This window comes from Temnothorax curvispinosus, unplaced genomic scaffold, assembly GCF_003070985.1.
Source record: "Temnothorax curvispinosus isolate PA1 unplaced genomic scaffold, ASM307098v1 QBEX01017477.1, whole genome shotgun sequence".
NCBI lineage: Eukaryota > Metazoa > Arthropoda > Insecta > Hymenoptera > Formicidae > Temnothorax > Temnothorax curvispinosus.
In genome coordinates this window covers 1-15,331 of record NW_020227257.1, presented here as the reverse complement: position 1 = coordinate 15,331, position 15,331 = coordinate 1, and the positions used below count along the sequence as shown (strand labels likewise).

General features: G+C 38.7%; 5 protein-coding genes across 6 annotated transcripts in view; 2 read left to right on the top strand and 3 right to left on the bottom strand.

The window, feature by feature from the left end:
• The window catches only part of LOC112467515 (broad-complex core protein isoforms 1/2/3/4/5-like), a 19,886-nt gene extending 19,325 nt beyond the window's left edge, over positions 1–561 (bottom strand). The window contains exon 1 of the mRNA XM_025036168.1: positions 156–561. The gene's annotated coding sequence lies outside the window, so the exon portion shown is untranslated. The remainder of the gene's footprint in view (positions 1–155) is intronic.
• A 149-nt stretch (positions 562–710) lies between these two features.
• Positions 711–3,008, top strand: LOC112467512 (prenylcysteine oxidase-like). Its single transcript, XM_025036162.1, has 7 exons — positions 711–985; positions 1,081–1,287; positions 1,382–1,523; positions 1,597–1,900; positions 1,971–2,094; positions 2,177–2,520; positions 2,611–3,008. The coding sequence occupies exons 1-7, from the start codon at positions 901–903 to the stop codon at positions 2,872–2,874; spliced, it is 1,470 nt and encodes a 489-aa protein (XP_024891930.1). The 5' UTR covers positions 711–900; the 3' UTR covers positions 2,875–3,008.
• Positions 3,009–3,419: 411 nt separating this feature from the next.
• Positions 3,420–5,926, top strand: LOC112467514 (solute carrier family 35 member E2-like). The gene is made up of 5 exons (XM_025036165.1): positions 3,420–4,057; positions 4,295–4,546; positions 4,663–4,849; positions 4,930–5,133; positions 5,214–5,926. The coding sequence occupies exons 1-5, from the start codon at positions 3,775–3,777 to the stop codon at positions 5,404–5,406; spliced, it is 1,119 nt and encodes a 372-aa protein (XP_024891933.1). The 5' UTR covers positions 3,420–3,774; the 3' UTR covers positions 5,407–5,926.
• On the bottom strand, positions 5,803–9,279 carry LOC112467513 (cystathionine gamma-lyase). The gene is made up of 7 exons (XM_025036164.1): positions 9,056–9,279; positions 8,080–8,224; positions 7,235–7,516; positions 6,962–7,093; positions 6,732–6,867; positions 6,503–6,655; positions 5,803–6,344 (listed from the first exon to the last, which is right to left on the bottom strand). Exons 2-7 carry the CDS (start codon positions 8,215–8,217, stop codon positions 6,034–6,036), a joined length of 1,152 nt encoding a protein of 383 aa, XP_024891932.1. The 5' UTR covers positions 8,218–8,224; positions 9,056–9,279; the 3' UTR covers positions 5,803–6,033.
• A 609-nt stretch (positions 9,280–9,888) lies between these two features.
• LOC112467510 (F-box/LRR-repeat protein 14-like) lies at positions 9,889–13,296 on the bottom strand. Of its 2 annotated transcripts, none has more exons than XM_025036158.1 (6): positions 13,217–13,296; positions 12,862–13,081; positions 12,610–12,796; positions 11,992–12,518; positions 11,648–11,924; positions 9,889–11,579 (listed from the first exon to the last, which is right to left on the bottom strand). In XM_025036158.1, exons 1-6 carry the CDS (start codon positions 13,225–13,227, stop codon positions 11,146–11,148), a joined length of 1,656 nt encoding a protein of 551 aa, XP_024891926.1. In that variant the 5' UTR covers positions 13,228–13,296; the 3' UTR covers positions 9,889–11,145. The 2 variants fall into 2 exon arrangements, with proteins under 2 accessions (XP_024891926.1, XP_024891927.1); XM_025036159.1 differs by having other exon boundaries at positions 9,889–11,558.
• Between the last annotated feature and the right edge of the window lie 2,035 nt (positions 13,297–15,331).

Sequence of the window (15,331 nt, the reverse complement as noted above, 5' to 3'; positions counted from 1 at the left end):
TGTACAGAGTTGCGTGTGTGTAAGTATGTGCTTGGAAGGGGATGCATTGTAACGTGTGTAACATGAATAAAAAATTGTAATAAAACTATGCCTAAGTAAATGGAGAGAAAGAGAGAGAGATACATAACGTTCGTGCACAAGGGATGGTGAATTACCGTAAGGCTCAACGCTCGGCTCGCAATCTCTATTCTCTCGTCGGGCATTTATCCCTCCGGCCGCTGAAGCGCGCGGTTGGCTTTACGGACCGGGGACCGCCTTGCGAGTCGTGCCTTCCTAGCCTCGGCGGCTTTCGCGGGCTACGTCGTGCAATCGCGACACATTTTTTTCCAGGGCGCGGGCCTTTTCCCGTGTTATCGTGGCCTTTCGCGAGGACAGATTTCGGGTGGCATCGCGGGTGGACACGCGTGACGGGAGGCCGTTCGGTCTAGGATCCGGAGTATCCACGTCGGATTTATCCCGCCGATCGTTCCGTCATTGTGAAAAGAAGGAGGAGGACGCGTTGCGAATTCACGGCGTAGCCTGCAAACGCCCTGGGACTACTCCCAGCTGTTTATCTGGGCCATGCACAGCCATACTGAATTCAAGCGCTATGCTCGACCTGGGCACTCCGGGCAGTACCGCGGATAGCTCGGTAGCTCCCTGCGTCACGTGATCGCTGCATATATGGATATATGTATGTACACACACAACGCCGCATGCGACGCACACGCTCCCACACGTGGAAGATAAACAGAAATGTAAATATGAACCGGCCGAATTTGGTGACTTTCGATTAGTTGATAATTGTTGTTAAAGGTCACCGATGACAATTATGTAACGTACAGAAGTGGTAAAACAAATATGCGAAACGTTCGTTAAGCCTAATATTATTTGTGCCTGATCAAGCATCGCGTGCAAACCATGAGGCAGTATACAGTAGCGTTACTGGTACTTGGAGTATTAATACTCCAAGGGTTTTCCCTTGAACCATCCGAGCCACGTATCGGTAAGAGTTAATTTTTCGTTTCGATGCGCCACTCAATAATCTACAAAATATTTGAGCTTGACCTCACGACTCACGTTTGAATCTTTGACTTTTAGCCATTATAGGGGGTGGCATTGGCGGTGCGTCCGCCTCGCATTTTCTCACCGAATTGCTTTCCGGAGCTTTGGACGTCGACTTGTACGAGGCGAGGACTATCGGCGGACGATTGGCGACCGTCGAAATCGACGGGGATGAAGTCGAGGCTGGCGGTACAATTATACATCCCAAGAACATGTACATGCAGAAATTTGTTGAACTCTTGGGTAAGTACGGACAGCAACTTTTCGTTTCTTTCTCTCGATTATATTAATTGCATGTGCGGAGAAACGTTATTGACCAGATTTCACGGATTTTTAGGGTTGGAAAAGAAACCTCCCAGCAAGGAGAAGATGGGCATATGGAACGGAGACGAATTTGTATTCATAGAAAGTGATTGGTCCGTGATATCGTTGTGGAAGTTATTTTACAGATACGGCTATCAACCGTATACACTCCAGAGGTATTTAAAGATTATGGAATTAAAAAAATAAACGATAAAAAAAGGAAAAATAACATACGCTTTCTTTGAGCAGACATATAAACAGCATGATAGAAGATTTCACAAAGATATACGATCTGCAAGATGCCGGGCAGTCTTTCGCCAACGTCGAAGCGCTGCTGTCAGCTATGAACAAGGATTTCCCCAAGTTATTGCATACGTCCACGAAAGAATATTTTTTGCAGATGGATTACTCGGAGAAACTGATCGATGAATTAGTGGAAAGCGCTACTGTGGTGAATTACGGTCAGGACGTCACCGATATCCAAAGTTTCGTTGGTAGTATATCTTTAGCGGCAAGTGGTGATTTATGGTCTGTTAAAGGTGGAAATAAAAAGGTAGTTATTAAATCTGTTATCGATCTTAACTGCTCACAAAATATATGTAAAGTACGAGCTTAAATTTTAGGTGCCGGAGCAACTCATTCACAGAAATGAGAAAGTAAAAGTAATACCGAGTCGTGTCACAAAGATTCGTAACTTACTAAACCACGATGATTCGCACCGTTATGAAGTGACCTACGTAAATACAGGTGCGACAGGAAAATGTAAAATTTGTCTGACAAATGTTTAAATATGTGTTAAAAAAAATAAGATGCGAATTATGCATTCCAGATAACGCGATAATGACATCTACTTATGACATCGTAATTATCGCTACACCACTCACAAGAGACCAAGAATTCCAAATAGAATTTGTAGATTTGCCGGACCTGGTGTTTCCGGGAAAGTATCAGACAACGTATGCGACGTTTGTCAAAGGGGATCTCGCACTAAAGTACTTTGATTTGCAAGAGGCTGTGGATAGCATTTTATGTTGCAATCCCAATAAAACGAAGATCAGTTCGATCGGAAAAGTGGATTCCGTTGATGGTTCAATTAAGAAAAATTCATCAGTCTGGAAGATCTTCAGCAGGACACCTGTGGAGACACGTCTTCTAGACGTTATGTTTTCTGACGTACGAAATTTGCTATAATTATTTCAGATAGGATACAAGAGGGAGACTTACTTAGATGTGTATAGTAATAATTTTCTTTTTTACATCAAGGTTATTGAGAATACACAAATTGGTTGGAAAGCATATCCCCATTACTCGACAAATATGAAGCTTGGTAACTTTAAGCTGCACGATGCTCTGTATCATGTCAATGCAATTGAGTGGGCCGCAAGTGCGATGGAAATGAGTGCGATAGCTGGAAGAAACGTCGCTATTTTGGCGAACAAAGATTTTCTTCAAAAATCCTCTTCAAAAATGTCTAATGAAGAGGTTCTTAAAAGTTCACCTAAAAAACGTACGGCTGGGGAATTGTAATGCCATTATTATTCTTGCCGTTGATATTGTTAATAGATTTTATATTGTGTAAAACCTCGGAGATTATTTTTGTAGTCCATTTTTGTAGTACATAAAAGAAGTTACGAAATAAAGTTATAGATATAAAATATACATATTACATACTAAGTCAAATATAAAAAATAGTTACATTATCTGTGATTTTTTTTTATTTACTAACACGTCTGTCCAGCGAGCTTTGTCTGTCACTATGTATTCCACAATAGAATTTTCATTATCATAAATATATGCATTATGATAAAATAATGTTAAATGTAAAAATAACTAAGTAAGATTAATTCCTCATGAATAACGTGTTAAATAGCGCATTTTCTGCTTTAAATTATTATTCATATTATTTAAAATTTTATACAATTTTTTATAAAATTTCATGTTGGATTTTTTTTTTTTTTTTTTACTTTTAAAAGCGTAGCAGAAAGTGCAGGAAGTGCGAAGAGTGTAAAAAAAGCCGGTAGGTAATGTTGGTTTCCACATGTATAGATGAGCAGTGCAAGTATAGGTATCGTAGGGAGGTAACACTCGTTGATTAGGTTGATAATGCCTCTCGAGAGGGGTGGCTATTCGTGAAGAAAAAAAGAGAAAACAGTAAACAAAAGAGGAGACAATTGTCATGCAAGAACGGGGACAACGGCGAGCGCCGGTCAGCTGCGACCGGCCCGGCCGATCGCCGACGTTGTTGAAAAACCGCGGCGCGGTCTGATCGGCGTGACTGTCAAGTGACTGACAGTCCGTCCGCCTAACCTAACCCGCGTGAGCGCCAAGGACGGAAAAAGTTTCTCCGGGCGGCGTGAAAAATGTGATTTCTCGCGCCTCGTGTCTCGCGTTTACGCGAGGACCGGATAGGCAGGGAGTGGACGAGAGATGGAGAACTACTCTGTGCGGATCAATTATCCGCAGACCGCCCGTGGGGATGCCGAGGAGTCGCCCGTGCCCCAGGGCCCCCAGGATGCCCAGCCGAAGCAGCAGCACGCGGATCACGTCAGGAAAAGGGAGGACGTGATCGTTCTGACGAGCGACACGAAGGGCGGTCTGTTCAATCCCCGAGCCCTCCTCTTTCTCACCCTGTGGTACGTCTTCAGCGGGTGTACTCTGTTTCTAAACAAATACATACTGTCCTACATGGAAGGTGATCCCACCATCCTGGGTAAGCAAACGATCGTTTCGAAGCCTCGAGGGCGATATCACGCAGTGATACGGCTATCTGTGTAGAAATAAAAAAAAATTCATAGTTGATAGTTGACATGATGTCATAGTATCTTCCTATCGGTGTGATATCAGTATTAAAACGTTCAAATATTTGATATGTCAGCTGCTAACGTTTCATAGGTTCCCTTTTGCATTATGCGTACACATTTTTAAAAAATATCGTTCTGAATTGCAGGTGCTTGCCAAATGTTGATGACCGCAATATGCGGATTGATACAAATGTACTTTCCCTGTGGTATGTACAAAGCTAGTTCGAGATTGATGAGACCGCCAGGATTTTACAAGCACATGACACTGGTAGGCTGCACAAGGTTCGCCACAGTAGTCTTAGGTCTAGTATCGTTAAATTATGTAGCTGTAAGTTTCACAGAAACCATAAAGAGTAGCGCACCTCTTTTCACCGTCCTCATCAGCAGGTATTTATTAGGTGAGCGTTTACGCATCTTTGTTCCAGTGCAATCTATAATTATAAAAATTCAGCTTTTGGCAATTAGTTTGAGCAATTAGAATTGTTCACACACAACCAACCGATCGTGTTTTTAGGGGAACATACAGGATTATATGTAAATCTATCTTTAATACCTGTAATGGGTGGACTGGCACTGTGTTCGATCAATGAAATTAGTTTTGATCTTAGAGGGTTTATCGCCGCTATGGCCACAAACGTAACCGAGTGCTTGCAGAACGTTTACTCGAAAATGTTGATCAGCGGTGATAATTTTAAATATACGTAAGTAGTAAATATCGTACGAATAGGTAAGACTGTAAACCATAAAAGAGAGAAAAAGAATGTCATATTATTTTTTGCAGACCAGCAGAACTGCAATTTTATACCAGTCTAGCGTCAATTGTGGTACAAATACCGGTGTCGATATTGTTGGTCGATCTACCTACCCTGGAGCATTCCATGAGCTTTAAATTATTTGCGGCATTCCTTCTCAACGGAGTATTCTTTCACTTTCAAAGTATTACCGCGTATGTACTTATGGATTATATCAGTCCCGTTACACATAGGTATGTAATCGTCCTTTTGTGCATGTAATCGAAACTGCATTTCCCGCTTAATTCTAACGCACAATTTTCTAATATCGTAGTGTCGCCAATACCGCAAAGAGAGCTTTCTTAATATGGCTCTCCGTTCTGCTGTTTAACAATCCCGTAACGGGATTATCGGCGCTCGGCACTTCCTCCGTCATCGTGGGAGTGTTGCTGTACAATCGGGCACAGGAATACGATAGGATAAATAGAACGAAGTTACGATATTCGTCGAAGATCAATTTGCAGTAGGACAATTTTTTCAGTCTACAATGATTCGTGCGTACGGGAGGAGAAACATGTGTCGCTGCATCAAACATATTGCATTGGCAGTACAAACAATATCCCGTTTTATACAGCAGTATTCTGTTCAGTGGGACGCAAGACAGTACATGTTTGTAGAATTAAGACGAAGTACAATCAATGGAAATCATGTTATGTTGAATTTTAGTGATTGCCAGTGAATTTTTGTGATCTGTTAAAAGCAATTAGTTTTTTTTTTTCGTTCGCAATCTGTAATATATAACATTAATTAGTTATCACTACGAAATAGAAACAATTTATATTGTTTCCAAACTTGCATACATCTATTTACACGTTCAGAAACATCTGACAGGTATGATAAGCAAAAAAAATCAGGACAAGTGATTACGTGTGTCAAAAAGCATCTGATTATTGCTGTATTATACAAGTGTTCCTAATGTAAATGTGAGAACTGTGGGAATGTATAAAAGAGTTTTATAAAAATAAACTTTCTTTATATACCTACTGATACTGCAGGTGTTCGATATTTATAATATAATTAGTATACAAATTTATAATACAATTAGTACAAATACTTGCTATTACTTTCGCGGTTATCTAATTACGTTCATTAATTCATTGACAAGCATCTAACGCTTGTTTGATATCGGCTTCGAGATCCTGCTCAGTTTCAATTCCAACACTTAGACGAATTAATTGATCGGTTATACCTAATTTTGCTCGTACATCTTCCGGTACGGACGCGTGCGTCATTATAGAGGGCAATTCGGCTAGCGACTCGTAACCGCCTAAGGATTCAGCCAGACTGAAAATTTTCAATGCTTTCAGAAAACGCATAGAATCCCCTTTCAGATAGAAAGAGAATACTCCGCTGTGTCCTGATGTTTGTCTAAGCGCGAGTTCATGTTGTTCATGTGACGGGAGATCTGTAACGTAACAACGCACGCATTTTATCTTGTGAATATTTTAGCATTGCATTGATTATTGGGACATTAATTATAGATAACTAGAGTATGCAACAGATAACAAAAGTATACTTCTATTTTAACACGTGATAAAGAGGAAGATAAGAAATTGTACATACATGGATGTAACACTTTTTCAACGCAAGGATGAGATTCAAGAAACTTAGCCACGGTCAAACAATTCTTCATGTGTTTCTGCATACGGAGTTCAAGCGTTTTTAAGCCACGATTCACCATAGCGCAATCGAATGGTGATGGAACAATACCCATGGCTAGATACAAAAAAGAGATATTATACAAAATCTTCAAATGCATGGCTCGGAAAAATTCTGATTTACACTGATTTACCATTTTGTAGAAATCGCAATCTCTTCGCGAGATCGTCCCGGCGCGTAATCGCGGCGCCCATTATAATATCAGAATGTCCGTTCATATACTTTGTCAAGGAGTACATGACTATGTCTGCACCCAGATCAAGAGGCTTCTGTTAAAACACAATATATTGGTTATACTTTTTTTTATGTTGAATACGTACAGTTCAATATAATTTTTCTGAAAAATATGCCTATGAAACTTACTTGAAAATAGCACGTGAGAAAAGTATTGTCAACTACTAGTATAATGTCTGGACGAGATTTCAAGCTGTCAGCGATAGCTTTAATATCTGTAAGCTTCATCAGAGGGTTTGTCGGACTTTCTAGCCAAACCATCTACAACAGAACAAGTTACAATGCAGAAAATAAACTAATATGATATTTAAAAACTATATAATGATATGTTTAAAATACAATATCATTCATATCTAAAATAATTTTAGATAATACAATCATTACTTTTATTTTTTATCTAACCTTGGTATTTGGCTGTATGGCATCTATAACGTTTTGTACATTAGTCGTGTCAATGAAAGAAAATTTTATGCCTTTACTACACTTCTGGATGTAACGATTTGTCCCGCCGTAGAGATCGTCCCCAACGACGAGATGATCGCCTGTCTCTAATAAAGAAATGATGACAGTCGTAGCACCTAATCCGGAAGAAAAGCAAAAGCCGTGTTTGCCATTTTCTAAAGCAGCCAGGCATGCTTCCAGTACGTTACGCGTAGGATTGCCGCTTCTGCCATACTCATATCCCTGAAAATAAAACAGTTAAAATTAAAACGTCAGTATGCAAAGTCTTCTTTTCAAACTTGTAAGTATTTTTTAATTATTATATCCAAAAGAATAAAGTTGTCTGCATGTTCTCTGTAAAAAATTCTGTAAAAGTGGAGATTTGATAAGCATAGCAATCGAGTTGCGAATTGTTATTTGACATTTGAACTGTATATTTATATTCACCTCAGACTGATATGGAAAAAGACTAAAATTTTTCCAAATGCTTCAATATATAGAAATATATTTACTCTGACAATATAGCACATTTGACTCGTATTTGCCTATTAAATGTCATTTATTTAACTATTCAATTATCATTTCCTTTCCTTTCTTCATTCAATTTTTCGATATAAGTTAATTTATAAAAAAAAATATAATTTTATTTTTTCAAATTATATATAATTTTTAATTTAATTAATAGCTAAAAAAGTTTAATGCAGTTTCTGCTAGCTGTAATTGATAGTAATTGGTTGAGTAAGAGGAAGCAATTGCTAAGAACTATAAATAGCTGAATTTTGATGAGTCATATGTTTAGTTTTTACTTTGTGGTGCCCTGGAGCATCCTGTTGGAAAGTAGTGCTCATGACCAAAGGTGGCACAACTGCGCGATGATTCCACTGCTTAGGATTTTGTCCAGCATGGATTGCTGTCGTTGCAAAACCTTTCTCTGTTGAAGACATTGCCTGCCTAGTAAAAATTTTTGCCATTTCAGTATCAAATATTAATTAAAAAGTATAATCTATTATTGATTTGTTACAATTAATAGTAACATTGTTCGTTATTAATTTTATAATTATATATGAAATAATAATATATATTAATAGAATTATACATGTAATTATACATGTAGTTAATATATTAAAAGTATTAATGTATAACTATAACAATCTGTTTCTTAAGTTTATTTAATTGCGAACAAAGAGTTGAACGTATACATATTAATATATAATTATAACAATCTGTCTCTTAAGTTTATTTCACCGCGAACAAAGAGTTGAACGCGTATAACACATCTGGGCTACGTTCGGGGAGCGCGCTATTAGCGCTTTTGCTTATTCTATCCTTGTTTTATACCTGATAAGCGATAAAGATAGAATGATGCAATAGCGCTAATAGCGTGCTCCCCGAACGTAGCCCTGGTATACACGATAACAACATGCAATTTATGAGATAGCGCATACGATAAAAAAGGCTGCGAAACGCGATAAGATGCGATAAGTCACCGATAATAAAAATAATTAAAGTAGCTTTTCAAACTCAAATTAGGAGAAATTTTATTTGTACAAAGTGCTAAAAAAGGAAAAGAAATATTCTTTCTGTCCAGAATTGAAGGGTTCTTTTATCAGACAACTTTCCGACCGCTCGTTCGTGGAAATTAAAAATGTAGGTAGGTGCGAGCACTCTCCGTTCGCGACGCGATCGATTTTCTCAGATTTTCTGCGCTCCGTTCCGCTCGGACTCGTCGGTGCAAGAAAATGCAGCTGATTAAGGGGACCGTTTTCTTGGCAGCAAACTTACCGATGATGAAACGGGTTTGCCGAATGATGGATTTATGAGCTTCTCCTTGAGAATTGTCGAGAAAATTTAGATCACGTTAGAGTTGATATAGTTTAAGAAACGTCGTCCGAAATGGTCCAACCAGTCTAACCACACTGGCGACGAGCAATTTATATGCCTCCCACCAGTTTTCCACCGCGTTGACAGACACGTGGCCGGACAAACTACAAAATAAAAGATGGGCAGCACTCTCACGTGTTCTTATGGAGCGGGAGGATGCTCCCGATGGAGCGGATCACGCGGAAGCGGAATGCTGAATTACCGGATCACCAATCACGGGATCGTTCTGATAGAACCCTTTCGAAGATTCCGTCGAAACGATCCTGTGATTGGTGATCCGCTCGTTCCGCTACCGCGAAATCGCTCCATCGGGATGCACCCTCACTGTGTCTGCAGGCAAAACTCGATTACGCAATAACATTTGATATATCGCAATATGTTGCAACATGTCGATAATATCGATAAAGTATCGATTTTAATAATTTAAAACGCATAAATTGTAACATAATTTCCAGTGTAGTTTGTTTTAAAGCATAATATACATATAAGAACGTAATTAGCAAAGAAATTGAGTTATACAAAATTTCAATGATTTTCCAAGAATTGAGGGAAATGAAATATCGAATACTCTTAGAACATATAAGACTTCAAAATTGCAAAAATTCAAATTCCTGAAAAAACAAATATTGAAATATACTTAACAATCGAAGATATCTGGGTAAACAATGGATCTATGAGATATCATAATTATTTATAATATTCGTACGTGCGTAATATAAAATTTTAATCTTCTCTATATTTATAACCGTAGAAATAGGTAATATATTTCGGGATGGCAGTGTGGTCTTTGTGGTAAAGTGCCAGACTCATTGTTGTAAAATGGTTTCCATTATCTACCATATTAGGAAGACAATACACACGATTGAAAGATTATATCCGCGAAAAGATCGTGTCGTAAAATGTATGAAAATGCCAATATAATTTAGCAATTTTATCAAGCGATGATTCATAATTTTGCGCATCAAAGTTCGTAATTCCTAGCACTTATTAAAATATGTGCACTTCCTTGTTGCATATATGTGCATAATATTTGCAGTTGTATTGATTCATTGTTTAAACTTATTTATTAATTATAAATACAATAAAATTATCAATGTTGTAATTCTACGCTAGATATCTGAAAAACCCAAGTGCGGATAATAATATGATATCAAGAGAGTGGAGAAAATGGAACGATAAAATAGATTTCTCTGATAGAACAGATAAAGCAGGTATGTATGATCAGACTGGTACGAATTTATGGTAGATGAAGATAAATTTACGTTTGCTTTATTTTATTGTACTTTAATATCGCGTAATACTTGATGTAATAAATATATACATGTGTACGTGTATGTGTATATGAGTGGGTGTGGATGTGCGTGCGTGTGTATTCATGTAATTGTTGATTGTAGCATTATATTCGTGGGCATAAGTACCTCTAAAATCAATGGTCATGTAATAGGACAGCATGTAACAATAAGACATACGAAATCTTAAGAATCTCAATCGGTGAGACGGTAAGACTAATCGTAGAAAAAAATTAGTTAGAACCGTAGAAAATTGTGATATAGAGAGTGTTAATAATCGGAATAATGATCTAATTCATCAGGTTCTCTACAGTATATATCATCTTCTGAATAGTCCGTATGATAAAAAAATCCAGCTCATCCACGAAACATATATCTGACAAATCCGCAGAAAAAGCCACTGAAATGGAATTAATTCCGGGAAGCGAATTTTTTTTGTCTGTTTCGGAGGGTCATGGGCTCAAATCCTAAAACTGGATTTTTGGGATTCTAATCCTGCCATGACCTCCAAAACAGACAAAAAAGAAATCGCTTCCCGGAATTAATTCCATTTAAATGTCTCTATTAATGGCCTATAGTTTACACTGATCACTATTGATATGCGTATTAAATATAACTCTGATTATTGGCTGAATCAGTTCAAATATACTATTTGATACGCGTATCAAGAGATCAATGTAAACTAGGCCAATTTCTGGGCTATTATAATAGCCCTCCCGGGCTAGACAAATCGATGTCATATATCTTCAATAGCGGAGGCAGTCTCTCTTGACCTATTTTTTTCTTAGTGAGAATTGCTGTTCCTCCAACGATCATCTTCAACATCACGTTATTAGTTCGACTGCTACAAACGTCTTTAGCAACCTCAAGAGTGGGGTCCTTAATATTCCTACATCCGGAGAGATCTAATAATTGTAATTCGGGCGAGGATTGGATGAGCGTTGTCATGCCCCGATCGCTAAATAGACGGCATCTTCGGCACTCCAATTCTTTTAAGCCACATACGTTTTTCAAGCCATCGTCAGTAATTTGATGCAGGTAACTGACTTTTAATTTTTCTAGTCTTACTAACGTAGCAATAGCCGTTAATCCGACATCGCTCACGTTGTAGCAAGCTGTTGGATATAGAAGGATAACTTTAAAATAGGATTAAAAAAGTGGCAAACATATAATGTATATATATATATACATAATTGTAATTTACCTGTAATGTCTACGTTAGTAAGCTGCTGACAATGTTGTACTAAATCGGTAAGGAAATCGTTCGATACCTTAGGATTGCACGCGATTTTTAAAACTTGCAGATTGACAAGGTGAATTAAATACAACATATCCGCCGTTTGTGTGAAGGGAAAGTGTCCATCGAGCTCCAATGTTCTTAAACTTTTACAATGCTGACCAACAACTTCCAATGTGTGTTTAGATATCCTGGGACATTTGATTATCGCGAGATGTTTCAAATTTTCGAGCTTCTTTAGTGCCTGTACGTGACAATATCGATGTATCACCGATCGAAAAGTGAAAAGTGAACAACAATTGTCTATTTACCATTGAAAGGTGAGTGTCCTGAAGATAGTCGCAATTTTCCAATATAATTGTACGCATAGTTTGCTCTGGCAAGCCTAATAAGCATTTGTCCAATAAAAAGTAATTTCTAGTTATCTTGAGATATTCCAAGTTTTGATTTCGCTCAAAGAGACACTTTAACTCGTCATCACACTCAACTACTGACCAACGTAAGCTAAACTTGGTTAGGTTTCTATAATAATTTGCTAATGTACGTATATCTGATGACTTGAAAACTCCGTAGTGAATGTCGATACTCGTAAGATTAGGGCAAAGTTCCCCGATAACGATAATCAACGTGCTTTGATCATGTGAATTCGAAACAATCCCGAAACTTAGTATTAATCGCGTTAAGAATCTGCCACATTTAAGCAATATTTTACGAAGTAAAGCCAGATTTAGACTGCTGATGTTCGTAAAACCCCATGTATCCTCTACATGTCGCGAGACATCCAATGTCTTTATCATATACCAGGAATCTTGGCTTAAATCTCTCCAGCGCTTGCAAACTGTAAATATAGTAGGAGGATAATGTACAAGGTCGCGATATGTATAAAATCTTCAACATACACACACCATGCGTTTGAATAAGATACTCGCCTATCTCTATGCGGATTCTATCTATAATTGGCAAAAACAGGAAGACGTGCCTCAAGCAATCGTCGTTGAGGATATGTATGGATATATTTTTGGTGTCATTCAATTCAATCTCCTTCTCCGACTTCTTCGCCTCGGTGTCGAACATTAATGATGGCATCTCTCTCATCTGAGATTCGAGAGCCTCCACCTAGATCGTAAATCACATGTTATATATATATGTGAGTTATCAACGTATCGTACTTAAATACATACCTGATTTTGACAGATGTTACTGTCGCATTTACACGGTGGACCACATTTGTTGCTCTTCTTAACGCAACCACAAATGCGTGAGCAACAACTCCCTTTACAACTACAACCAGTCTTTTTAACTGGACTTTTACAGGCTGTTGCCTGTGGAGCGAGAGGAGGCCTCTCACGTAAATAATAACCAGACTTATTTTTACCCACATTTTGGATTTCTTTTGAGCCGCTAGAAAGTTAGATGGAGAATAATAATAAAGATTATATTAATTGTAATGGAGAGAACAATAACTATATTGTAATAACGCGGTCGAACTTTTTAACAGAACCAAAACAGACATGCGACTTCTCGTTTCTCGCTTACCTGGGCAACATTTTGCGGCGACTGATGACAATAACGTCTCGGCGGCCTCGATAACGGATTCGACTTGCGATTCGAGCGCGATTTAGCGAAAGGTCGCCTTTGTTATCGTTTCGCTTGGAACGGTACGAAGCATTCACATGTGGCAAACATTTGGGCCTGTCCGGATGGATTTGTATAGCCGCATCAAGTATACGCGCAGAGAAATCAGGCCGATTGCAGGTCTAAAATGAACAACACAACATATTATCAAGGTGCCGGTTCTAAAGTTTTCCTTTTTCTTGTGAAATGATATAGATTCGGACGTGTAAAAACGATCAAAATAAAATGTTATTACCTCTTCGACTTTTACACGCTTGCTTTAACTATCTAATACTTCTTACTTTTCGCGGTATTGATCGCAAGTACATATACACGTTAGTGTATATTATGTAGTCATTGTACGGTACTACGATCGTACGAAGTTCGCTCGACGGATCTCTGGTGCGCTCGTACGCCACTCAATTCGTCAAAGATGTACATTCATCAACAATGCAACCAATTTTGTACATTATATGCTCGTACCTGGCAGTGGCCGAGCATTCATCGGGTTTTCGAAGTTGCCTGAAAAAAATAACGAAATGATAATCCAGATAATCCAGACTTCCAAAACTCACTTCAGACTACAAATTAGACTCGTTATTAGCGCATTACAGCGGCATGCATAGCGCTCGATGTTTTATACATTGCGACGATCAGACGACGCTTTACAAGATATTCGCGATTATACTTTTCGCGTTACCGAGATCCGTTTCAGTCGGCAAACGATCGCAAGAGATATCAGACGGTTATTCTGCCTGTATCCCATAACGCCCATAACAAGGCCGGTATTCATAGTCGATTCTTATATTTAAAACCATCTTAAGTGCAATCTTAAGATGTCATTAACCAATCACTGAGCCGTATTAGCATCTTAAGATATTACTTAAGACGGTCTTGAAATAAGATCTGATTATGAATACCGCCAGCCCAAGAATCGCAAGTTCGAGAATTCAAAACCTCGAGAATCGCAGGCGGCCGGCCAATCACAGCGTCCAGCCGCGCTCCTGTCGCCCTCACGTCGCTGCGTCGCTCCATCACCCGTCGCGAGTGTGTATACTCACTATACTCCTCGCAGTTCTCGCGACCTCGCGTCGAGGACGTCGAGGTCCGCGTCCGAAGCAATCAAGAATTTAACGCGAGGGAAGTAGAGAAGTCGTTTGAATCAGATCCCCGATCTGCTGTGACAAATACAAAGGCCGAAAATATAAATTCCAAGTTACATGACTAAGGTAAATAAATCTCTGTTATTGCAGCCCTTGGAAATCCAAATAATAATTTGGATAAATAATTATTTATCTGTCAACTTTGAAGCTGTCGCTGTTGCCTCCGCGTGTTTGGCAGTTTGCCTGGACCTGGATATGTGATCGTTGACAAAGCGTTGGTGGTGCGGATAAACGTGAAGGAGGGTATACAGATTTCCGGAGTACTTACCCTCTCGAGAAAGAGAGGTAGAAATTGGGAAGAAAATTGGAACTCGAGGCATCTCCGGAGATGCCAGGGAACATGGAAATTGCTGCGTTGCTGGTGCTGCTCGTCACAGAACTGACCCTCGGGGACACAGTTGACAGTATGTTAAATCGCAAGGATCCCTGCACCAGTCTGTGCGAGAAGACACCTATCGGTTTTCCAAATGTACATGTGTTAGCTTTGTGTAATCCTGAATTCTATGTGTGTGAATATACATACTTATCCTCATATATACTGTATGTATATACATACGTACACATCCACTTTTGTATCCTACATTTGTTTGTATGATCAATTGTTTTGTTTTAGAGCATGTACGTAAAGTCCTGCTGTCAACGAGGCTGCAGGTTCTTCAATCTAGTCGACTTGCGTTACGGATGGGAGCAAAACAGCTTGAATGGCACCAGGAGTGCCTGCGAGGCTTGTATGCGACATCTATAATTATGTTATATTTTTTAAGAGATTATACAAAGTATTTGGCTTCGATTTTTAAAGATTTTTTTACAATATTTTTTTATATTTATATATATTCAGAGGAATTTATATTCTTCCTCTATGAAATTCTTTCTG